Source organism: Rhincodon typus, chromosome 13 (assembly GCF_021869965.1).
Source record: "Rhincodon typus isolate 14 chromosome 13, sRhiTyp1.1, whole genome shotgun sequence".
NCBI lineage: Eukaryota > Metazoa > Chordata > Chondrichthyes > Orectolobiformes > Rhincodontidae > Rhincodon > Rhincodon typus.
The window spans coordinates 14984310-15011650 of NC_063344.1; the positions used below are offsets into that span (position 1 = coordinate 14984310).

Genomic DNA, 27341 nt, shown 5'->3' on the forward strand with positions numbered 1-27341 from the left:
AGGTTGCAGGAACAGCAACTCATATTCCGCTTGGTAACCCTGCAGCCCAATGGTATCAATGTGGATTTCACTAGCTTCAAAATCTCACCTCCCCCTACCGCATCCCAAAACCAGCCCAGCTCATCCCCGCCTCCCTAACCTGTTCTTCCTCCCACCTATCCCCTCCTCCCACCTCAAGCCGCACCCCCATTTCCTACCTACTAACCTCATCCTGCCCCTTGACTGGTCCGTCCTCTCTGGACTGACCTATCTCCTCCCTACCTCCCCACCTACATTCACCTTTACTGGCTCCATCCCCGCCTCTTTGACCTGTCTGTTTCCTCTCCACCTATCTTCTCCTCTATCCATCTTCTATCCGCCTCCCCCTCTCTCCTTATTTATTTCAGACCTCCCTTCCCCTCCCCCATTTCTGATGAAGGGTCTAGGCTCAAAGTCAGCTTTCCTGCTCCTCTGATGCTGCTTGGCCTGCTGTGTTCATCCAGCTCTACACCTTGTTATCTCAGATTTTCCAGCATCTGCAGTTCCTACTATCTCTGCCAAAATTGTTTGACTGCTTTGAGACTGCATGTGAATACATGTGAACTCTGGAATTCCTCCTTTTCTCATTAATGTGTGCTTTGCAGTCTTGGGATCAAATGGACTGCTACCACAATGAACACTGAGTGGAATTTATTGCCCCTCCCCCACACAGTGCACACACACCCTTTCCCCAGAGGCAGGTTTTGGAGCTTGGTTATCGTTGGAAGTGTGGGAGTGGTCCCTCATTCAAAGCCAATTTGCCTGATCAAGGATGCAGTACTGGAAAGGAATGCCTTCTGAAGGACCTTCCTTCCAATGGCCCTTCCGCTCTTGAGTCAGTAACCCCCTCACCATGGGTAGCATCCCTGTCTCATTCACTTGTGACCTGGGTCCTTTGGTGATTTTGAGCTTTTCGTGGGTGTTCTGCCAGCTGCAGCCACCAGGCTTAGAGTTGTAACTTCTCAAGGGCATTTAGGAATGGACAACAAATGCTGATCTTGCCAACGATGGCCCTCAAAGGTGATGATGCACTGCCTTTGTGACATGTTACATTCCATGGGATGAAGTATTCGACACTTCTGCTCAGTAGAGAATTCCAAGATTTTGACCTAGTCACTGTAAAGGAACAGGACTTTATTTTCAATTCAAAATGGTTTACAAATTAGAGTGAAACGTGAAGTGATGTTATTCCTGTGCATCTTATATTAAATATTAAAATAATCATATTAAAGAATTGTAAGACCTTAATGTTAAAACTTGAATTTCTATATCAAATCACACTGAAACTCATAAACATTAGCTGAACAGACATGATTCTCCTGTGCCTGTCAAATTACTTGTTGCTGATTGATTAGCAGAGTGAATTATAAATGGTGTTTGGTCTACTTCTGACTCGTGACACCAAGTACTTTTTTCTTTCAGGCTTATATATTTTTAAAACTGTAGACTTGCGTTTTAAACTTGTAATAAAGGCAATTAAACAGAATGTTACTGATTTAATGAGCAATTAAACAGTGCTATTGTCAATCTGCAGTTAATGGAAAGACAAATGATTCATTACATGGTGCCTGAGGCAGTTGTAATTACAAGCTTATTAATCAGCCCATGCAGTATTTAAAGCACTATAGAGCACTATAATATGCATTTTTGTTTCATCTCAAACTAGATGGAATCAAAGACTTGACGTGAAATAAAATATTTCAATGAAAATAACTGATTTAACATGAACAGCAGAGTAACAATCAACTAAATAAATTAAACACTGAAGGATAAATTCTAAACTGGTGCAGTGCAAATTTTAAAAGAAGTATTGATATTTAACATGGCCTATGACAGTAAGCACCGGAATTGTTTTTGTCTACATAGTATTTTGCCTAACAGTCTGGTGCTATTGAAGTGAATAGGACTGAATATTAAAAAGGGCATGTTATGAGCTTACAATGCAATTCCCCCAGGGTTTGATTCCTTTCCCATATCCAATTTCACAACCCATATCCTCCAGTTGTACAGTGACCTTGTCCACCTTCTCTCCAATTCTGGTCACCTATGCAAATGCTTGAAGTTCTGGGGACAGTTGTCACCACAGGACTGATGCCTGGTAGCGCATAGGACTGAGTTGTCAATAAGGCCACAGAGAATAAGCTTCTCTGCTTTAACCAGAGATGACCACGACGTGATATTAAGGGGTGTAAAGTAGCTGAGTAGAAATTCTGTTGGTGAAGTTGACATTTTGGGAGCTCTTGAAGTGATTTGCTGAGAACAGCAAGGCTATCCAGGAAGTGGAAGAAGCTTGCAAAAGATGTAATTGAAAATGTTACAGAGGATTGAACATTGTGCAGAAATGGTAAACACACTTGTTTGGATTTGAACCCAGGTCCCCAGAGCGTTATCTGAGTCTCCAGATTAACAGTCCAACACTAATACTTATTTTCTAAAGAAATATTAATTTTGTTTTTTTACCTGTCCTATTACCAGTCACTTTAGCACTGGACCACAAATGTTTTTGACAATTTATCTCTTCCACATTATGCTCTATCATAGACTTGTTCTTTTGTTTTTTTCCCTCTCTACACCTAGCCCCTTCCACAGTTTTCCTCCTTCTTTCATTAGCTCACATTTTCTACTTTTCTCAACCTGATAAAAGATCAGAGACCAAAAATGTCAACTCTGCAACTATTTCCAAAGATGCCACCTGACCTGCTGAATATTTCCAGCATTTTCTGCTTTTATTATGGTAAATTTGATAAGCTATTACATTGTAAACATTGAAACAGAACCGGCTGACACCACATATTCAAGCTTCTGAGAAGAAGTAGGTCAAGGTCTAATATCAAGAGGTTACAGTACATTTTCATATATATCATGTTTGTCCCATGTCCTAGGTTGATCACTGCCAGGCGACAGTCTCTTCTGTACTTTGGACTTTAAACCCTGTGCACATGCAGTATGCGCTGACATTTTTTACCTTGTGCTCTGCTCTTAAACTCCCATCAGTTATTACAACTCAGTCAGCAACAACCCCACTTTTTTACAGTTTTTCCAGCATCCAGACCAACCATCGGTAACCCCAGTCCCACTGGTACACTTTCACTATGCCGGTGTGTGCCTTATTTCTCCAGTAGTTGGTCATCCTGGTTTGAATTCTGATGAAGGGTCTAGGTCCGAAACGTCAGCCTTTTTGCTCCTATGATGCTGCTTGGCCTGCTGTGTTCATCCAGCTCTGCACATTGTTGTCTACTTCTTTCTGATCAAGGTTTAACTTTCACTACACTCACGAAAGTGGTCTGGTTTTAACTAGTTAATACACTATTCAATCTAATTCAATCCACTTACCAATACTTAACTGTATATAAATTTTGTGTCATGCTTTTATGTTAACTCACATAACATATTTAAAATACTGTTATTTTTATATAAGCAGTTTGTAAACATGTTTTGGTATACATCTTTGTATATTAATGCAGGTATTAAATAGATACAAAAAGTAAGTTGGGCTTCTTCACTGTCATCATGTTTGTATCCTGTTGAATATCCAGCCTTTGTCCTTCTCCAGCAGATGCAGAATTTGGGTGGTCATGAAATTGTCTGTTTTGTAAGGTGACAGCAGGTGATTTTCCCAGTACCTGCCTAATTTGGAGAATGATTCAGTCAAGCAGCATCCTGTATTCGTACCAACGTTACCACTGACAGATCTTCAAACATATGGGCTTCCTTCCTTGCATATCATCAAAGTCAAACTGCCTGATGCTGAGCTCTTAACTGAAAATCTGCAATAGATGAGGAATTGACTGTTCTTTGATAAAATGCCATTTATGTGTGTCAACTAAGTTTGTTGTTTACTCATTTTGGACCAAGGTTTCACTTTAACTACACTAACGAAAGTGGTCTGGTTTTAATTCGTTGATACACTATTCAATCTTAGTCAATCTATTTGTCAATGCTTAACTGAATATGCATTTAATGTGAAATATTTTTGTTTTTATTTTAACTCTCGTAACCAACATATTTAAAATACTGATTGATATTTTTCATATAAGCAGTTTTACAAAAAATTTTTGGTCTATATCATTGTATAAGAAATGTAGAAACCATTATCGTATATCTTTGCAAATCTTTTTCTACTATTTTCACAGGGCTACAAATTTATTTTAAATAAATTGGTAACATGAAAATAAAAATTCACACTTATCTTTTAAATCAGTTAATAAGTTATTTAAAAAATGCATCCCATGTTAAAATAAAATCCATACGAGGAATTAGAGAAGTGGGAAAGCATTTGTATAAAAGGCTCAGAATCTATAATATTCTATCATTAGAAAAGAAAGAACAATTGTGTTTATTAATATTGTATTGCCTCTACTTTCTTGGTGATTTGTGTTTAATATATTGGGAAACGTAAAGTATTGCTGATAGATCCTGTAAATTTTCGGAAATATTTCATTAATTTAAGTCAAATGCTTTATAAAGTGGAAAGATCTTGACAATTAACAAAGTGGAAACCAGTTTTTAGAATTCCCTTTTGTTCTCATAGTGACTCAGATGCTAAATGACTGTGCAATAATCACATGCTATTTAAAGGTTCTACATTACCAGCAGTGACACCTGATGATTTGTTATTGCCACTGATGTACTCACTCAACTGTTTGGCAGCAAGGAGGAGATGAGATTACATTAAAATTAAACATAAGTGAAATAGCAGGACATTTGTACTAAGAGCCAGTGTGCTTGACTGAGTGGGATGTAGTATAATTCCTCTGTCAAATTAAGAGAACTTGTTCTATTAACTCACTTTACTTGACAACAGGATTTTTAATTTTCATTTCACATTTGCAGATGTACTTGTCAGCAGCAGTCTTTTGATCATGGCATAATTTATGAAAGCAGAGAAATCTACTTGCATACATGAATTATTACTTATAGTCGCACTATCTCAAAGCATTTTTAAAATCAGCTATTGCTGGATTAGTATCTTCTAAATTCGATAAATTTAGTATATAGTCTCTATGATGGTATAATGCATAAAAATATCAGTTGCATACTTGTTCTATCAAGTTATTCTTTTCGATTCTAATGCCATTTTTTCCTCCGATCTGAATTTAAATCTGAGCATTCAGTTTGTTTTTGTGACACTTTCAGTTTCACGCAGATCAGAAAAAATGATACCGGTATAATAGGAACATGAGAAATTGTTGGATGAGCACAGTGTCTAACTAGTGTTTGCCTCCTCCTCTGCTGGTAGTTGCATGGTAAACTAATGGAGCTGTTGACTAATCAAACTAAACATTTTGTTTATCCCTTGTCTTGTTCTTAGTTTGAACAGGTCCCTTTATTGGTTAGCAGCCTGTTTTTACCTGGTTTCTCCTCCCACATGGCAGGAGCCAAATAAGGTCCAGAAGCGTTTTATCACTGTCGGGTTCTGATCTATAATTCACATAGCTACACCTTTATTTGATGAACACCAGTGGTCTATGTTGAGGGTGGGAACACATATCGTATGCATGATCTGCACAATTGGGTCCAAGTCCAGAATGTACTGGAGTAGGATATCTTGTGGAGTGTCCTGTTGAATGGATGTTTTCCCTGAGCCTGCAATTTGAAATTATTCAGTGTTGCAAATAGCTGAGAATGGGAGCGGATTATGGTGATGGCAATGAGGAATCTAGGAGTAATAGGATCAAAGGTCCAAAGCATTGAGAAAGAATAAGAAGAATTAAGGAGAAAGAAGTTGAGTGAATTAGTGTTAAATCAGACAGAGAAAGAAAAATAATGAAGGAAGGAAAAATTGGATTCAGAAAGAGAAAAAAAAGTAGAAAGGAAAAGGAAGAAGAAAAGACTAAATTTCAAATTTAAGAATTTTCAAGCAATAATTCACTACCTGCAGGAATGAGATCTTATAGGTGTAATTTATACCATCACTGGCCAGTGAGATTGACGATCATTGAATGAACATAAATCTCATATTTAAAATTTTCCTTACGCTTTTGAGTGCCAGCCTAACTTTCTGTAGAAAGTATATTTGATATTTAATGCACAAATGCAGCTATTCTATTAAATTGATCATGATATGATATTTTATGAAAGGTGGGAAGTAACATGGAGGGGGAGGAGACGCAGAGAGGAAACTACAGAGCGTAGAGGCATAGCCATCAGAACAATTAGGGAACAAAACAAATAACTTCAGGCTTCTCAAAAGTAATTGGACGACATTTGTTTGTCCAGTACTAGATGTTTGACAAGCAGACTGATATTCTAGCTGAATTTAAAGAATTGAGAGCAATGATGGTAAAGAAGACTGTGCTAACAGAGTATATGTTAAAACAAATGCTGTGTTTTTGGATTGTCACTGAGGAGCTTCATCTAGATGAGACCTAGCCAGGGCCAACCAACCAGATCTTGGGAGAAACATCAACAATAAAGTTCTAGGAGGAGGAATTGAAGACAAAAGTGATTCTCTGGCTGTGGCTAGGTATGTAAAGATGGAAACCAAGTGAAAGTGGTCCAAACCAGATGTACAATAGCAGGGAGAGGTGAATGGCCTGTGGTAAACTTTGTCAAAGGCTGCAGATAGGCTGAGAAGAATTGGAAAGGAATATTTGCCTATTTCTATTCTATTACTATTTCATTAGTCCAAATGACAATAGTAATTTTATACACGTGGCAAACGTAACCCATTTTCTTGAGCACAATTAGAGTCATAGAGATGTACAGTAAGGAAACAGACACTTTGGTCCAACTTGTCCATGTCAACCAGATATCCTAGATAAATCTAGTCCCATTTGCCAGTATTTGGCCCATATTCCTCTAAACCCTTCCTATTCATATGCCCATCCACATGCCATTTAGATATTGTAATTGTACCAGCCCCCACCACGTCTTCTGGCAGTTCATTCCACACACACACCACCCTCTGCATGGAAATGCTGCCCCTTAGGTCTCTTTTAAATCTTGCCCCTCTCACCTTAAACCTAAGTCCTCTAGTTTTTAATTCCCCCACCTCAGAGAAAAGACCTTGTCTGTTTACCCTATCCAATCCCCTTTTGATTTTATAAACCTCTGTAAGGTCACCCCTCAGCCTCCAATGCTCTAGGAAAAATAGCCCCAGCCTATTCAGCCTCTCCCTATAGCTCAAACCCTCCAACCTTGGCAACATCCCTGCAAATCTTTTCTGATCCCTTTCAAGTTTCACAGCATCCTTCATATAGCATGGTGACCAGAATTGAACACAGTATTCCAAAAGTGGCCTAAAACAATGACCTGTACAGCTGCCACATAACTTCCCAACTCCTATACTCAATGCACTGTCCAATAAAGGCAAGCCTGGCAAATTCACTTTCAAGGAACTACAAACCTGCACTGCAAGGTCTCTTTGTTCAGCAACACTCTCCAGGATCTTACCATGAAGCGTATAAGTCCTTCCCTAATTTGCCTTTCCAAAATGCAGCACCTCACGTTTATCTAAATTAAATTCCATCAGCCACTTCTCCGCCCATTGGTCCATCTGATCAAGATCCTGTTGTACTCTGAGGTAACCTTCTTCGCTGTCCACTACATCTCCAATTTTGGTGTCATCTGCAAACTTACTAACCATATCTCCTATGTTCACATCCAAATTGTTACATAAATGATAAAAGGCAGTGGACCCAGCACCGATCCTTGAGGCGCACCTCTGGTCACAGGCCTCCAGCCTGAAAAGCAATCCTCCACCACTACAAGGTGCAGGGCTGGATGAACACAGCAGGCCAAGCAGCATCATAGGAGCAGAAAGGCTGACGTTTTGGCATCCTCCTCCCTTCACCACTACTGTCTGTCTTCTACCTTCAAGGCAGTTCTGTATCGAAATGGCAAGTTCTCCCTGTATTCCATGTGATCTAAACTTGCTAAACAGTCTACCATGAGAAACCTTGTCGAACACCTTACTGAAGCCCATATAGATTATGTTCGCTGCTCTGCCCTCGTCAAGCCTCTTTGTTACTTCAAAACACTCAAACAAGCTATTCAGACATGATTTCCCACTCATAAAGCCATGTTGACTATCCCTAATCTTGAAACCCAATAGCTTAGAACCAATGGCAGAAAGATTTACCATCGTTGAATGTACATTTGGTCACAATGTCCTTTAATATTAACCGTGGCTGTCAACACCTGCCATCTACCAGCAACACTGAAAAGCTTTTTTTTGGGAACAGTGTTCTGAGTATCAAATACTGAAACCTATAGCTAAATAGGTGCGCTCTTGCTTCAGGATGAACAGATTACAAGTAAAAATCCAAATCCTGGGCCTTCAGCACCAAAATATAAGCTGACATTCAAGTCATAATGAACCACAATGTGATGTAAGTTCTGGTTGTTGAGTAGGAGTTGTGAGTAATTCTAGCTTTTAAAGTAGAAGTAAGGTCTTTAGTTTGCGTTTAGTCCTTTTTTCTCTCTTTAATTTAAAAATAATTTGTTAAGTATAAGATTTGTAGTGGTATAAACAAAGTGTTAAAATTAAGTGAAAAGGGCAGTGAATTCTTCAAGTGCAAAAAAACTACAGTAACTAGTTATTAAATTAAATGAAATTTGATAGTGTTAGTAATATTGGTGAGATATTGTTTCTGTAGCATGTGGGAGCTGTTGGACACCATCCAGATGAACACAGTTGCTATAAATAATTGCAGCTTAAAGAAATTCACACTCCTCTGATTAGATAATTCAAATTTGCACTGTGATCAGGGATAAGAAAGTCTAACAGCAGGTGAGGCAGGCATAGGAGCCAATGCAGTAGCATCCAAGGGGCTTCTACCCCTGCAATTATCCACAGTTAAGAGGGTCTTGCAAGCTTTGTGGATGAGAGTAGGAACTGCAGGGAGAGTGAGTGAACTGACAATAGTATTGTAATGCAGGGGGAGGAGAGTTGGGGGAAGAAATAGGAATGTAGTAGTGGTAGGAGAGAGTGTAATTAGGGGCATAGATACTGTGCTCTGCAGCTGTGAACTGTGTTGCCTGCCTTGCACCATGATTAAGGCCATCTCTTCAGAGCTGGAGAGGAGCTTGGGATTGGAAGGGAGGGTCACAGCTACCATCGCACACGTTGCTATCAACAGCATGGATAGGACTAGAAATGAGGTTCTGCTGAATGAATTTCAGGAAATAAATTAAAATACAGAACGTCCAAGGTAATAATCTCTGGTTTACTACCTGAGCCATATGCAAAAATGACATAGAGTAAATAAAGTCAAGGAGATGAACGTAGGACACAACTATTGGTGCAGGAGGAATGGATTTCTATTCATGTAACATTTATAGCAGTACTGGGATGGAATGAAGGAATAAAAAACAATGTTGCTGGAAAAGCTCAGCAGGTCTGGCAGCATCTGTGAAGGAAGGAACAGAGTTAATGTTTCAGGTCTGGTGAACCTTCCTCAGAATAGGCTGTATTACTGTTTCCAGGGCTGCACTTTATTATTAATTCTTAATAAAATACTTCTGTGTTTATTTTTATTCTAGGTCCTGCGGAATGCAGTGTGGCATAAGTGAGTTTACTGTATCTCAGCACATAAATTTGTGACCATGATGGTATCACTGTTTTTCCCTTCACAGATGCTGCCAGACCTGCTGAGCTTTTCCAACAACTTTGTTTTTGTTCCTGATTTTGCAGCATCCGCAGTTCTTTCGGTTTTTATCTGGGATGGAATGAGCTTTGCTTGAACCATGCTGGGACCAGTGTCTTGGCAAATCAAATCATGGGCTGCAGTGAGGCATTTGAAATAGAGAGGGGTGGAAAGGGTTGTGGAGAGGAGATGATTACATGATGCGGTCGTATTGTAAAGTAGCTATTTAGGAAATTATAGAGTTGGACAGGAAGGAAAAGAACTTGCAAACATAAAGACTAACAACGAATATGGCCACAAGGTGAAAAAAATGTTAAAAAGTAAAGTTAATTTCCACTTTACTTAAATCACATAATATTCTGAATAACAGCACAAATAGCAGTTCATGGATCATATATCCATTGTAGAGACATGGCTAAAAAACAATCTGTAGTTGGGAGCTAAATATACAAGCTTTTGTGAATATTTGAAAGGATAGGCAAGAAGGAAAGGGTGATAGGTAGTTTAGTTAGTACAAGATTAAATAAGTATGATTGTGAGGAATGATCTTGGATTGTAAGATGTCGAATCCATATGGGTATAAGAAATAACAAGGAAAAGAAAACACTAGCAGGAGCAGTCTATTGGTCCTCTAACACTGTGATACTGTAGTTCCCTCAGAGTACAACGGGTTCTTGATCAGATGGGCCAATGGGCCGAGGAGTGGCAGATGGAGTTTAATTTAGATAAATGTGAGGTGTTGCATTTTGGAAAGTCAAATCAGGGCAGGACTTATACACTTAATGGTAAGGTCCTGGGAAGTGTTGCTGAACAAAGAGACCTTGGAGTGCAAGTTCATAGTTCTGTGAAATTTGAGTCGCAGGTAGATAGGATAGTGAAGAAGGAATTTGGTATAGGAGTTGGGAAGTCATGTTGCAGCTGTACAGGACATTAATTAGGCCACTATTGGAATACTGCATGCATTGTTTTTCAGCTGTAGGAAGAACGTTGTGAAACTTGAAGGGGTTCAGAAAAGATTTACAAAGATGATGCCAGGGTTTGAGCTATATGGGAAAGATTTAAAAAGGACCTAAGGGGCAAATTTTTCATGCAGAGGGTGGTGTGTGTATGGAATCAGCTGCCAGAAGAAGTGGTAGAGGCTGGTACAACTGTAACATTTAAACAGCATGTGGATGGGTATATGAATAGGAAGGGTTTAGAGGGATATGGGCCAAATGCTGACAAATGGGACTAGATTTATCTAGGATATCTGGTTGGCATGGACAAATTGGACCAAAGGGTCTGTTTCCCTACTGTATATCTTTATGACTCTAACTGTGTTCAAGAAAATGGATTACATTTGCCGCATGTGTATATGGGCCAAATGCTAGCAAATGGGGCTAGATTTACTTAAGATATCTGGTCGGCATGGACAAGTTGGACCGAAGGGTTTGTTAACATGCTGTCCTTCTCTGTGATTCTATGACAGAGAATAAATCAATAGATAATTAAGATATGTACGAAAGGCTGCACATTAATCAAGGGTGAATTTAGTCTCCATATAGATTGGTAAATTGAACTGCCAGAAGTAGGCATGAAGAAGAATTGATAGAGCGTGACGTTTCTGAAGAAGGTTCCCAAACCGAAATGTCAACTTTCCTGCTCCTCTGATGCTGCCTGACGTGCTGTGTTCCTCCAGCTCCACACTGTGTTATCTCTGACTCCAGCATCTGCAGTTCTTATCATTTCTGAGTCAATTGAGCGTGTTTAGGACAGTTTCCTAGAAGAATATATCATGGATACAAACAGGGATCAGACTATTTTACACCTGGTAGTGTGTAATGTGTTAAATGATCTTAGAGTAAAACACCTTCCTAGGAAACAGCAACCATAAAATGGTTGAATTTAGCGTTGAGATTGAGAGTGAGTAAATTATGTCGGAAACAACAGTGCTAAAATTAAATAAAGGAAATTAGAAAGTAATGAAAGCAATGTTGATGCAAGTGGACCAGAAAAGAAGTTTCACAGCAAAGACAGTTGATGAACAATTGCAGACATTTAAGAAAATCTTTCATGACTCTCAACAAAAAGTGCAGAAACAAACCAAGATTAATTGAGGAAGTTAACAATAACATCAAATTAAAGGAAATAAAAGCAGGCAAAGATTAGAGGTAGGCCAAATGAATGGGAATATTTTGAAATCTGACAAAAAGAAAGGAAGAGAAAATGCTTGAAAACGGTGGAGTTTGATTCCTGGCACATTCTTTTTTTTATCAGGATCATGACAATTGGCAAGAAACTAAATTGAACTATTTATGAAAATATTGTGCCTAAAAGAGCAGATCAAAGGATTTCTGAGGCAAACAATCCATCTCCAGACTCCCGAAAGCCTATCCACTATTTAGTAGTCGCAAAGGTTTATCACTATTCTGATGGAGTGCTGCCAATGTGTTTAGCCTTGCTTTAGGCAGGAAAAATCAAGACCTTCAGGAGCAACTTGTTCAGAAGATACAGTTTATTTGCTACTTGACAACATTTTTGTTTCTAGCATCCTGTAAGCTAAATTGAATTTCTCTTCCCTGATTCTTCATGTTAACACTTAACATCAAAGACAGAAACAAGGGAAGAACACTATCAAAAAAAGTAAACACACTTCACAAACTATGTTAAATGCATTAGTTATTTACCAAAATAATTTGTTTTTCTATGTCTACCAATTGTATAGCCCAGGTTGGATATATTGGAAGATCAATTCTCATATTATTACTATTAATTGTCATAACAGTTCCCTGAAATTGTTTTCCAAGGACTCAAGGTAATTTGAGCAAAGTTAAACTAGCCTAGACTTGACCACACAATAATCAGACTCCGCTGTAGGGGTTACTAAACTTGAAATTCATGTGGGATTCCCCTTACTTTAATTATGTTTTTCTCATTTGTGAATAATAATCCAATATAAGAAGAGAAATCTGCTCTGATGCCAACTACCAGCAACAGACAATAACGGCAATGTATTTGTTGTGTTTGCTATTGCTTGTTTTAGTGGCTTCTATGTTTGCTAAAGACAATCAAAGCTGCAAACTTCAAGGAAGGTTTAGTTTGCCAGCGCTTTCGCAAGGTGGAGACATCATCATCGGCGGAGTTTTCCCCATTCATTACCGAAGAGAGCTTCCAAAGACTTCTTACCAAACTCAACCAGATACTCCAAAATGTATAGAGTGCGTGAAGTCTACCTGATTATGTTATTGAGAAAACAAAGGGACTGTGAGAAGAAATTCCAGGGAGTAGTGCAAACTGGCTGAAGACAAAGAAGGGGAGAGATGCACAAAAAAGACAGGGGTCAAAGCTTTTACGAGTTTGGGAAAGGTTGGGGCTAAAGGAGGTGCTGTTACCAATGTGGACAATTTACAATGACTATACATTTCAATTGTGCCTAAACTAATTTAAATTTATTTCAGATAGTCGAAAATTCATGTCTGACTTAGTAAAATAATAAGTTGCAATATTTATGTATTTTTTCTCAGTATGTAGTCAATCCAACATTTTTTTTGAGATGGGCAATTACGATTGTATAAATGCATGTGCTCAGAATGTCTTGCTGGTATGCTTAGTGCATGTCAAGCCCTGCAACATAAATATATTTAATTATGTGCATTTTTCAGATTCAAATCTTTTGTGTTTCCCACAGTTTTAATCTGAGAGCTTTTCGCTGGGCTCAGTTGATGATTTTTGCTATTGAAGAAATTAATAATGACACAATACTACTACCCAATATCACTCTGGGTTATAAAGTTTATGATTCCTGTGCCACACCAGCATTGGCTCTTAGAGCAGCCCTGACAATCCTTAATGGTCAAGAGGAAAATGTTACACTTTTGAAATGTGATGAAGTTTCTTCGGTGCATGCACTTATTGCTGATGCTGGCTCAACACAATCCATAGCAATCGCCAGGACAGTGGGGACTTTTGGAATACCAGTGGTAAGTAGCAAAGCACTTAAAATGAAGCTCTTATCAACTTTCTCAGTAGCATGGAGGTCAAGGGTAGTAGTGGCACTTGAAGATTGAGGCAAGTACTTTTTTTCCAGACAGAACTTTCAAGGAACGCAGAGCATCAACAGGTAAATGGAGCTAAGGTAGCGATACATTAAATGTTGAGCAGGTGTAAAATTTTGTATGGACTTCTGTTTCTTGCATCCATAAGTCAGTCTGAGCCATATTGACAAAAAATCGATCCAGTCTGATCACCAGTTTCAGCTGCGTTAATCAAACTGAGGCAATGTCAAGGGTTCGACAATAATCATTCTAGCAGCAGGTTAGAAAAATAAATATTGTCCAGAGTTGAGGCATGGGCCTTGCTGGTAGGCTGTGTGAGGTGACGTTGGGAAGGATGGGTTTCACATTCTTGTAGCTAGCACATACACCATGTCAAATGAACAAATCAAAATGTCACAAGCTGAGATTTTGGACAGCAACCATCTGACTTGGAGTTGTATTTTCACATGTGGGTGGAAAAGAATGGGAAGAAAGAAATTTATTCATCAAAGCTATGAAACTGAATGTTGGAAAATTTAAATAAATCAATCCTGCATTCTACATTGCACGAACAATGTTGCCCTTTGGTATCTGCAATCTAATGGATACTTAAAACAAAAGAATGAAAATGTCTGTGAAATACAATTTTCCCTTTATGTGCAAGGGGGTTCAGGGACAACGTGAAATAACACTGATGGAATCTGTATTCAAGTCCAATGCAAGGAAATTGGATGAATGCCTTCCTTCTTAGAGTTCTATGTGAAATTACTTTGGTGAAATTCTTAGTTTCAGTTCATGGAGTCAGCCTACAGTCCGAATTGGCAACAAATGCTAATCTCACTCATTTTCTGCCATGGGAAAAAAAAAGGGTCCCGACCCGAAACATCAACTTTTCTGTTCCTCTGATGCTACCTGGCCTGCTGTGCTCCTCCAGCTCCACACTGTGTTATCTCTGACTCCAGTATCGGCAGTTCTTACTATTTCTCATATTGGTTTGGTGGATTGCATTGAGAGATATTGTTAAATCAAAGCTTTGGTTGGCATCTAACCTGAGATTTTAATATTGCCATTCTGAAAGGAAAAAACAATTTTTGTCCTTGTACCAACATCTGATTTTAATTTCTGAAATAGTTCCTAAAACTGTCCGATTTAGATGACAGTGTACAAAGTATTGTAATCAATCATGTTGGCCAATATCTGAAAGCATTCTTTTACTATTCACATTTCTGTTATTTAACATTGACTGGGGTCTTCAATAAATTAGGGAATGCACTGTTAAATGAGAATATTGTCTTAAATTGAAAATTTGGCCACATTTAAAGTTCATAAATGTTAAGGCTGTGTACGTGAGCTAATGTGCAAAGGAATAGTATAGCGAGATTTCACCTTCCAACCTGTGCATCAGGCATCCATTATAGAAACCCACTGATTTTACTTTCTATTGAATTCAATGGAAATTGACTTGGGCGAGGTGGATAATATTTAATGCAATTTTGAGCTTTGGCCGTAAATTGAAAATCTATTCCCCAACTTCTTAATAGATATTTTGAAGACAGACTTTGATCATAACAAAAGTACTGAATTAAAATGTGTTTCTTTTTGATATTTTCACAGATTAGTTACTTTTCTTCGTGCATGTGCTTGAGCAATAAAAACCAATTCCCAACCTTTTTCCGAACTGTACCCAGTGATTATTTCCAAGTCACGGCATTTGTGCAGCTTGTGAAACATTTTGGTTGGACCTGGGTGGCAGCGTTTGGATCCAATGATGATTATGGACACTTGGGAATTTCGACCTTTGTGGAACAAGTCACAAAAGTTGGAGTCTGCGTTGCTTTCTCTGACTTTCTTCCCAAAGTTTATGACAGGGAGAAAATCCTACACCAAGTCAAGCTCATTAAGAGGTCAAACGTCAAAGTTATTCTTGTCTTTGCTCCTGAGATAGATCTAAGCTTCTTGGTGGAAGAACTTGTGCGGCAGAATGTCACTGGGTTGCAATGGTTGGCAAGTGAAGGCTGGAGCACAGCAGCACTGCTCTCAACAGCAGGCAATTCTGAAACTTTGGGTGGGACATTGGGTTGGGCAATTCGTAGGTCTGATGTTCCAGGTATTAAACAATTCCTGGTTAGGCTCCATCCATCTAAGTATCCGAACAATGCATATATTAAGCAGTTTTGGGAGGCTGTGTTTCATTGTACATGGACACCATGCAACGACACAGGAGAAACAGGGCTTGGGCCTTCAAAACAAGAGTGCACTGGGCAAGAAAATTTAAAAGACATCCATAGCGTTTTCACTGATGTATCACAATTGAGAGTTTCCTATAATACATATAGAGCTGTTTATGCTGTGGCCCATTCTATCCATAATATGATGCTGTGCAAAAAGGGCCAAGGGCCGTTTACCAATAAAACATGTCCAGACATTTCAAATCTTAAACCTTGGCAGGTAAGTTATCTATTAATAAAAATTACATCTTAAAGCATCTAGTATTCAAACCTTATGACAATAAACTTCCACTCAGTGTACATGATGAGAATGTTAGATAATCCCAAACAATAGGAAGTATGTATGCAATTAGTGATCATCAAAACTAAATGCAATTCAAGTTAGATTGTTGCCATAGAAACAAATATAAATTGTGAAGATTAATCATTTTCATAACAGGGTTTAGTCAAATCCATGCAATCACTTTTGGAATTGATCTCCTATAATGTAATTTGCAGTAAATTTGACAATGTGTTACTTAAATGAATAAGAGCATTATGGCTTAGTAAAAATAATGTATTTTTCTGTGTAAGGGGTGTGGAGCCTGCCTGATTCTTAATAATATAAGTAAATATATTGTCCTTCTGATGATTCATTAAGCCAAGGTATATCTGCCCTCTTAAGTGAACATGAAAGATCCCATTGCACTATTCTTTTTAGTGCACTGGAACATGTATAACTTTAACAGATATTGAAAACAGATCATCTATTACCATCTGTGGAAGCTCACTGTGCTCAATTTGACTGCCTTGTTTCTTACATTATGAATCTGATCACACGTTTGAAATGTCTTGGTCTTGTGATAAGCGGTATTGAAATGGAAAGGTTTCTTTATCATGAGGTCAGTTGGAGGCCAGATACAATGAGATTTTCACTTTTTTATGAATTTAGCAGGAAATGATTGATTTTCCTTCTCATAGTACGAAATAAATATTTTGCACGCATTTTCAAATGTGATGCCTTAAATAAAATAGATGCATTTAAAAACAATTAAAATGTTCTAACTTAGCTACAACCATACTAAAGTTTTGGATTGAAACCAATATTAGTGGAATAAGAAGGCAACTAACTGGCCGCATATAAATCGTAGTCAAAATTCCATTCATAAACAAAGTGCAGATAAAAGCTGTTGTTTCAAAACTTTGAATGTTCCTAAAGCAAGTTTAACAACGTCTGAGAATATCAGTGCAGCCCCCACCGCCGCCACCAAATCCCTCCCCCCAAAAACTGATTATCTTGGCACTTGGCATTAGTGCATTTCAGAATGAAAAATGGGACCGGCCTTTAAAATTATGCTGTATGTCCAAAAAGAGAACCTGCATTTATACAGTACACAGCCCATGCCAATGATGTACTACTGGAACATAGTTATTTATATAGGCAACATGGCAACCAACATGCACAGCAATCTCCCACAGAGAGTAATAGACTAAATTATTTGATCACCTAATTTTGGCACAGATTGAGGAATAAATATTTCCATGGTACCAGACCAACTCACTGTTCTTATCTAACTGTACAATATGATCATTTATTTCCATTTGAAAGGGCAGAAGAGTCCTTGGTTTAATTCGTCATCTGAAAGATGGCATCAAAAAGAGTGCAGCACTCTCTTAATACAACACAGGAGTGTCACTTGAAGTTATGTGGTCAAGTTCTGGAGAGAGACTTGATCCCATGGATTTATGCAAATACTGAAAAGATACCTACAACTATTACAAATGTAGGTGTCAGTGGCAGCATCACTGGAGCTCCATGTCAACTTTAAAGTACACAACATTGCCTTTATGTATAACAGGAAGAATATTCTGTGATTTCTACACAAAGGTCCTGCATTATTTAAAAGAGGTTAACTTTACAACTGCGTTTGGAGATGAAGTGAGATTCGATGCTAATGGTGATCCTCTTGCAGCGTATGATCTCCTGAACTGGCAGTTGGACCCAAATGGGAACATTAAGTATGTTAATGTTGGCCAGTATGATGCATCTGCTGAGCCTAAGAACCAACTTGTGATACAGGAGGAAGCTATAGTCTGGAATGGAGGACAGAAAATGGTAAGGAACAAGGGAAAATTAATGCTAATACCTCATTTAGTGCAACTGAAAGTTTGGGTGGCAAACAAATCACCAAAGTTGTAAGGATTATCTCAGCAAAATCTATATTCGCTTCCATCATAGTGATAAACCTCATGAAACAAGCAAGCAAAGATGGCCAACGAGAGTGGGAGCAGGTGATTGTATGTTCTTATCAGATTGAGAGGTGTCCAGTCGGAAAGAAGATTAAAAAAAATCAGGTGGATATAAAGGCAAAAGAGAAAGATTTAGGAGATGTACGAAGTGGTATTCGGTAAGATCTTGGCAATGCCCTTTGTGTGAAACAGGTAGAAATGAGTTGGCCATCCTTTTTACATGTCTCTCCATTTTGATGGAACTAAAAATGCTAACAATAGGTGAGCTGCCAACTCATAAACCATTGTTTCAATTATGACACACAGTCGAACTCTACTCCCAGTGAGAAACTGAAACAAAATGAATCTGAATGAAAGATTCATGCAGATAGGGTAATTATATCAAAAAGAGATTTTGATTAATCAGTTTCTGGAATTTCTGATATTGTGATTCCATATTCATGTTAAAACTTTGTGCAATCAGAAACATACATCAGTCAATCTGATCTGTATCAATATATCCATCATCAATTTATTTTTGTACACATGACAGATTTTGGATCCAACGTCAATATTTTCTCAGGAAGTTAAACAAACTGTATTCATAAATTATGACCTTCTGCATAAAGCAATCGTGTAACAAAATAGAAGGTTATTGTTCTTTACCTATCCAGATCATCGAATCAAAGTGCAGTGAAACTTGTTTGCCTGGAACAAGAAAAGGAGTCAGAGCTGGACTGCCAATTTGTTGCTTTGATTGTATACCCTGTGCTGAAGGCGAAATTAGCAATGAAACTGGTATGTATATCTATTTGCCTTTGTTTCTCCGTTTATGCATATAATTTATCTATCTATATATCATCATCTGTTCATCTCTTATCTTTATCTGTCTTTCTAGCTAACTATGACATTTGAGGATGAGCTAGTAAAGGATTAATTTATCTCATGATGTCTATTCAGATTAATCTGATATTACCATTATAAAGGGTGCTCTACAGCAGCATCACAATATGTTGAGTGTTATGTGGATTAATACTCATTGTTTTTATAGAAACTCAAAGGGAGAAATTGGACTTGGGAAAATACAGACCAATGGTCCAAAATCTTTAAAAAATTGCTCATGGGTTGTGGGCATTGCTGGCTAGGCCAGAATTTAGTACTAATTTCTAGTTACCCCAAAGAAGATGGTGGTGAGCTGTCTCCTTAGACAACTGTGGAGACATCCACACTGCTGTTAGGAAGGGACTTGCAGGATTTTGAATCGGTGACAGAGAAGGAACAGTGATACAGTTCTAAGTCAGTACAATATGTGGCAGGTGGTAATATTCACATCTGCTGCCCTGTCCTTCTGGATAGCAGAGATCATGAATTTAATAATTGCTACTGGAGGATCTTTGATGAGTTATTGCAAAGCATCTTGTAGATGGTACATACTGCAGACCAGAGTACATTGGTAGCAAAGGGAAATTGATGGGTGACATTCAAGTGGGCTGATTTGCTCTGCATGGTTTCAAGTTTCCTGAGTGTTTTTGGAGCTGCACATATCCAGACAACTGGGAAGGATTTCATCAGACAGTGGATAAGTAGATAGTGGATAAGTATTGAGGACACAGGAAGTGAGTTACTTAACACTGAATTCCTAGCCTATGACCTGCTCTTGTAGCCATAGTATTTAAATGGCTGGTCCAGTTCAGTTTGAATGTTAAGGGGTGATGTTTAGATTCATTATTCCAGATAGTTTTGGCACTGGTGAAATATAAATGTTACCTGTCACTTTCCAGCGGAAGCTGGAAGTTTACATAGAGACATATGCTGCTTCAGTATTCGAGGAGCTGTGAATGCGACTGAACGTTATGCAATCATTAGCAAACATCCCCACATGTGGCCTTCTAATGGAGAGAGTATCGTTGATGAAATAGCTGAAAATGGTTGGGCCTAGGACATCGGACCTCTTGTAGAGGTTGCCTGGAGCTAAGGTGAATCTCTACCAATAGCTTATTCCTTTGTTTTCCTAGTCTAAACAATGAAAGACTTTAAATGTAAACTATTACCTATTTCTTTATTTTTCAACTATTTTACAAAGTAATGGTTAACTTTTTAACCCTTGTTTCTCTTACTACTTTGTACTTAAGCTTTTTTTGTACCTAGGTACATTGGTACCTAAGATGGCACCACATGTGATGCCATTATACACTTCTCACTGTACTCCTGTATTTCTGTACTTGAGTACACATGACAATAAAATCTAAAATCTAGCCACAATTATGTTCCTTGATATGGCACAAGCCAGTGAAATGATTCCCATTGATTCCAGTTTTGCTAAGGCTCCTTGATGTGACACTCAGTTGAATGCTGCTTTGATGTCAAAGGCAGTTATTCTTACCTTACCTGTGGAGTACATGTTTTTCCATGTTTGGACAAAAGCTTTAATGAGGTCAGGAGCCAAGTAGCCCAAACAGAGGGTCAATAAGTAAGTTATTCCTCACAGGTCACACTTGATAGCACTGTGGGTTACCCTTTTACATGCTGCTTGACTTTCTTTTCCATGACTCCCAAATTGTAATATGCAATAGTACGTACGTACACAAGAAATTCATTTCTAAAAGTCCACATTGAGGCTAGGCCAGGAGCCCAAATATCCATTAGATTGTTGAAATAACTGATCCTAAGAGAAGACTTTGTCTGATTGATTGCTCTGGATTTCTGATTTCTTCATTAAATGCATAATGTTTTGAACACAAGATGTTTGCAATCTCTAAAACTGAAGTTTTGGAGTGTCTGGATGATTCACGCTTCTATTTCCCTGAAGTAAAGAGCTTTCTTATTCACAAAGTGGAAGATTATCAATGAATGACAGTTCTATTTAATAATGTGCTGCCATTCTAATGTTGCTATCAAGTACATTGTTTCCATCCAGAGTACACTGGATAAATGGACATGGAAGCGCCATAATTTAGTATGGGGGCATGGGCATGGGGGTGGCTGGTATACAAGTTGCATGGGGGTGTTGAGGGGTATGGTGTTTGAGTAAAAGAGCATGAGGTGGTATAGATGTAGCATGGTGTGAGTGCAGATGAAGGGTTGTGAGGGCTAGGAGGCCTTATGTTTTTCATTATAGCTGGGACAAAGGCCCAAATCACCAAAACTGACTTTTTAATACCTTTCCTCAGCATCCAGCTGTCCCTTTGTCTGCCTCAGTCTTCTTTCCTTGGTTCGCCTTCCCAGATGTACTCTATCTAAATCCCAGCTATGGGGCTGTTTCACCTGATTATCTTAAATCATGTCAAGAAATCATAATTTTAGGACCAGACATGTTGCCTTATTTTTAACAACATAAGAATGAGGAGCTGGAGTAGGTAATTCAGCCCCTCGAGCCTGCTCCACCATTTGATATGATCGTGGCTGATCTCACCTTGGCCTAAAATCCACTTTCCTATCTGCTCTCCATAACACTTCAACCCCTTACTAATTAAAAAATCTTTCTCCTCCTTAAATTTACTTAATGTGCCAATATCTACTGTACTCTGGGTTTAGTGAATTCCATATATTCACAACACTTTGTGAGGAGCAGTTTCTCTTTAGCTCTGTTTTAAATGCTACCCCTTATCCTGAAACTGTGACCTCCTGTTCTAGATTGCTGCACATGGGGAAACAACTTTTCTACAGCTTGTTATGATCTGGTTCAATCAATACAGATAGGCTTACCTTGACATTTACCGGAAAAAACATTCTGTGTTGTCTTCTGCAGATTCCGTGGACTGCTTCGTATGTCACTCCGATTACTGGCCAAACATAAGAAGAGACAAATGCATCCTGAAGGAAATTGAGTTTCTGTCATTTGGAGACACCATGGGAATCATTTTAACAACACTGTCTTTATTTGGTGCTTGTACATCAATGGCTGTTATAGCTGTTTTCTACTATTATAAGGATACGCCCATTGTCAAAGCTAACAATTCTGAGTTAAGCTTCCTTCTTTTGTTTTCATTGGTGCTCTGCTTCCTCTGCTCTCTTCTCTTCATGGGTCAACCGACAACCTGGTCCTGCATGTTACGACATACAGCATTTGCGATCATATTTGTCCTTTGCATCTCTTGCATTCTTGGAAAAACAATTACAGTATTAGTGGCATTCAGTGCAAAGTATCCCAATAATGATGTTATGAAATGGTTTATTCCTCTACCGCGAAGCCTTGCTGTGTTTCTTCTGCCATCAATTCAGATTGTGATATGTATTCTGTGGTTGATACTCTCACCCCCATTTCCAGCAAAGAATACTGAATATCAAAGTGTGACCATTATATTAGAATGTGACGTGGGGTCAGCAACAGCCTTTTATTGCATGTTGGGCTATATTGGTTTACTTTCTGTAATGTGCTTTATTCTTGCATTCCTAGCACGTAAATTGCCAGGTAACTTCAATGAAGCAAAGTTTATCACCTTCAGTATGCTGATCTTCTGTGCAGTTTGGATAACTTTCATCCCGGTTTACATCAATTCTGGAAAGTACACAGTAGCTGTTGAAATATTTGCAATATTGACTTCCAGTTTCAGCTTGTTGGCCTGCATATTTGCTCCTAAGGTTTATATTATTCTATTGAGACCAGAACTGAACACTAAAAGAAATGTAATGGGCAGGCCATCCTCTAACATATTTTGAATATGGGAAAATTAATTATCTCTGGCCTGCCCACAGACAAAGCTTGTAAGTGGTCTGACTTTTATTTACTGCAATGCTTAAGTTAGAATTTGCCATGTTTGTATATTCTAATTGTTGAAACATAGAGGAAACACCTTGGAACATGTACAAGAGAAAATAAACAGCAATATAAATATCTGAGAGCTTATTTAGCCTCCCACTTTCTCAATTCTATCAGAACAGTGACCTTACAATAATAAGTGTTCTAAACAATACTTAGCCTTCAACTAACGTCACTAAAATATTTTACCAGATCATTATGGCACTGATATTTAAAGGACCTTGTTGTGTGCAAATTGGCTGTTGTAATATCTACATTATAACAATGTCTACAATTTAAAATTAATTTGTTAAAAAGTGTTTGGGAACAATCACCTCTCCATTTCTGAGCATAATGCAATTCCGTGGCAACATTGTAATCTCTCAATGGGCACAATACCAAGAATTATATTTTTGGACCTACATCACAGGAATCCACTCAACTGAAAAGAGGAGTAGATATGATAAAACAAGAAATTTGGGCTGGGAGGAACATTAACTTGACTCTAAAGTAATTGCTTCCTCTGATTTAAAAAGAAGTAAATATAGAGATAATGATGGACTGGTAATAATCTTCCAACAATCCCAGAAGATTGGAAATCTGCCAATTTAACAACCTTATTCAAAAGGAAGAGAGACAAAAATGGGTAACCATAGCCAATTAGCATAACATCCATCATTGTTAAAATTTTATATTCCGTTATAGGGATGTCATGCAGGGCATTTAGAAATACATAATAAAATCAAGCAGAGTCAGCATTCCTTCATGAAAGGACAATTATACCTGTCAAACTTATTATAGTTATTTTAGGATGTAACAAGCTGAATAGATGAAGGGGAACCAGTAAATGAAATATATTTGGATTTCCAAAGGCCATTCAATAAGATGCCACAAAAAAGGTTACTTAATAAGATAATAGCCCATAATGTTGGGGGAATTTTATGGGTGTGAACAGAGGATTGGTTGACTAATAGAAGACAAAGAGTTGAGATAAAGGGGACACTTTCAAGATGGCAATCTATAGTTAGTGGAAAGCAACAGTGATCAGTGCTTAGGCCATAAGTATGTATGGTATATTAATGACTTGGATGATGGAAGTAACTGTATGATTGCCAAGATTGCAGATGGCATGAAAATAGGTGGGAAGGCAAGTAGTGAGGAAGAATCAATGAGTTTACAAGGCATGTAGCCATGTTAAGTTAGGAGGCAAAAATGTGGGAATATAATGTAGGAAAATCCAAGTTAATGTACTTGGCAAGAAGAATAGAAGAGCAGAATAGCATTTAAATGGGGTAAGAGTGTAGGAAGCTGCAGCACAGAATGATTGAGATGGGGGCTTCTCCTGCAAAATCACAAAAAAATTAGCGACCAAGTTCATCAGTTATTGGGGAAGGCAAATGGATTGTTGGTCTTCATTTCAAAGGCAATGGTGTATAAAAATAAGGAGTTCTTGCTAAAGCTATAAAAGGCACTAGTCAGAGCACACCTGGGGTATTGTGAACAGTTTAGTCCCCTTATCTGAGGAAAGATAAACCGGTATTGGAAGTGGTCCAGAGAAGTTTGATCAGTGAGTGGCTTGGGGGGAACTTGAAGGTAGTGGTCTTCCCATGTATCTGCTGCCCTTGTCATTTAAATAAAAAGGGATGTTCTTATGAGGCGATTTTGAATTGGCTTGGCTTCGTTTGGAGTTTAGAATGATTACTGGAGACTTTATTGAAACATTGAAGCCTGGTACAGGGAAGATGAGGTAACCATGGCTGACTAAGTAAGGAAGTCAGGGATAGCATAAAAGCAAAAGAGAAAGCATATAATGTGGCAAAGGGCAGTGGGAAACCAGAGGACTAGGAAGCGTACAAAGACTAACAGAGGGCAACAAGTAAAGAAATAAGGAGGGAGAAAATTAAATATGAGGGTAAGCTAGCCAGTAATATAAATGAAGACTGTAAGAGTTTCTTTAGGTATATAAAGGGCAAAAGAGAGGCAAAAGTGGACATTGGACCACTGGAAAATGACAGTGGAGAGATGGTAGTGGGAGACAAGGAAATGGCTGAGGAACTGAATAATTACTTTGCATCAGTCTTCACGGTGGAAGACACGAGTAATATTCCAAAAATTCAAGAGAGTCATGGGGCAGAGCTGAGTGTGGTGGCCATCACCTAGGAAAAGGTGCTAGTAAAACTGATTGGCTTGAAGGTGGACAAATCACCTGGACCAGATGGACTACACCCCAGAGTTCTAAAGGTGATAGCTGAAGAGATAGTGGAAGCATTAGTGGTGATCTTTCAGGAATCACTAGAGTCAGGGAGGATCCCAGAGGACTGGAAAACATGACGCCCCTGTTTAAAAAGGGCGTAAGGCAAAAGACGGAAAATTACAGGCCGATTAGTCTCACCTCAGTCGTGGGTAAGATTTTGGAGTCCATTGTAAAGGATGAGATTGCTGAATATTTGGAAGTGTATAGTAAAATAGGGCAAAGTCAGCATGGTTTCATCAAGGGGAGCTCATGCCTGACAAATCTGCTAGAATTCTTTGACGAAGTAACGAGCATGGTAGACCAAGGAGAGCCAAGTGAGTGGCTTGGAGGGGAACTTGAAGGTAGTGTTCTTACAATGTATCTGCTGCCCTTGTCATTTGAGATGAAAGAGATTGTGAGGTTGGAAGGTGTTATCTGATGATCTTTGGTGAATTTCTGCAGTGCAATCTCGTAGATAGTACACACAACTGCTAACTGAGCGTCGGTGGTGGAGGGAGTGGATGCTTGTGGACGTAGTGCCAATCAAGCTTCTTGAGGGCTGTTGGAGCTGCACTCATCCAAGCAAGTGGGGACCATTCCATCACACTCCTGACTTTTGCCTTGTAGATGGTGGACAGGCTTGGAGATTCAGGAGGTGAGTTACTCATCGTAGTATTCCTAGCCTCTGGCCTGCTCTTGTAGTCACTGTGTTTATGTGGTGAGTCCAGTTGAGTTTATGGTCAATAATAACCCCCAGGAAGTTGATAGTTGGGGATTCAGTGATGTAACACATTTGAATGTCAAGATTGGTTTGTAATCTCCATGCACACAGCAATTAATATTTTCCCCTTCATTCACATCTTTAGAAGATAAGTAGAATCATCAGTCAGCATCAGTGACTGACTTTCGTCAGTGTGCTTCAAAATCCTTATTGGTTTACCTCCTTGATTTGAAAAATAAGTAAACATCATCCCTTATCAGATAAAATACACCAGTGATCTGATTTTCCTTGTCAATTTCTGAAAAAGAATTTCGGTGCTGTCGTTACAGTGTCTCTCTTGTTACATTCTAAGGAAATGTTCTCTTTGTATCACTGCAACTGTTTTAGTGTCTACTTCCTTTCCTGACATCTGAAGTCTCCTGAGATTTTTCCTATTACTGCAACTGATTTCCCATTTAGTTTCCATCCACTGCCTTTGTTTCAGCAATGAAAGCATGTTAATTTCTTTAAATCATTTTTTCATTCTAACCATTATCATTTGTAAATTTGCGTCCTTCTGTCTGTTCTCTAAAATGAGTGCTTCTTACATCTGCAGATTCTGTATTCCTCCAACAGGTGAGTTTCCCAAATGACCATTTCCCACTTGTAATTGCAACATATATAGGTATCTGCCAAAGCTACTTCACTGATCTTGAATACTTGATGTTCATCTAAGTAAGTTTTTAACTTTGCTATTTCATGATTCTTCCATGTTCACAATTTCCCTTACATACTCAAAACTTTCCTCTCACTTGCATGACCTAAACTGTCGATCCCACAGCATTTCTTTCTCCCTTGAAAGTTCCATAGATGTCTTAGTTTTCTTTCTTGTCCCCTGAAGGAATTGGAATCTTTGCAGGAGCTACTATCTCTTTCTTCCATCTTTGTTCTCAGCTCTTCTCTTGTTAACTCATGTTCTCCAATTACTTAACTCTTTAGAGTTCAAATTTTCATAATTGCATTTCTTTTTTCACTTTTTTCTCTCTTTGCATTATTCATTGTTTTACTTTCTGTTCTCTTTCTGATATTTTCTGGTTTTTCATTATCCTCTCATTCCATTATTCCCCATAGTTTTATTTTCATGATTTTCTAATTCAACTCTTCTCATTTCTGTTTTCCTGTTTAAGTATAGTTATGTCATTTCTAACTCAATCTTAGTTAATTTCAACTGTGATAACTGAATTTCAAGTTTCCTATCTACTAATTTTAAGTGTACAGTCCCTTCACCATGCCCATGCTGACTGTAGTGACATAGTGACGGCTTTGCTAAAATTTTGTTCCCTATGCATTGCAAAGCACCATTGATTGTTTATCCTGAGTTACACTGAAAGTTAGTAGTGTGATTGAATGTGGTGATGGTGTTTAGTAAGGAATTCCCAGATTTGAAGACAGAAATGATGAAGTGTTGATGGTGTAGAACAGTCAGATTGCTTTGTGTCTGGACAGAACTTGAGATGATGACATTTCCAAGATGTTGGTGTGTTTGTTTTTCTTTGCTGTAAAATGCAGTGGTTCTATGAAGTGCTGTTGAGGTAAAGCACTCAAGAAAAAAC

The 27341-nt window shown here is 38.4% G+C and overlaps 1 protein-coding gene across 1 annotated transcript; it reads left to right on the top strand.

The window, feature by feature from the left end:
• The first annotated feature begins 13275 nt into the window (after positions 1-13275).
• Positions 13276-22716, top strand: LOC109910424 (extracellular calcium-sensing receptor-like). Its single transcript, XM_048604182.1, has 6 exons — positions 13276-13567; positions 15236-15609; positions 15685-16069; positions 17717-17944; positions 18732-18855; positions 21806-22716. Exons 1-6 carry the CDS (start codon positions 13310-13312, stop codon positions 22714-22716), a joined length of 2280 nt encoding a protein of 759 aa, XP_048460139.1. The 5' UTR covers positions 13276-13309.
• The last annotated feature ends 4625 nt before the right edge of the window (positions 22717-27341 follow it).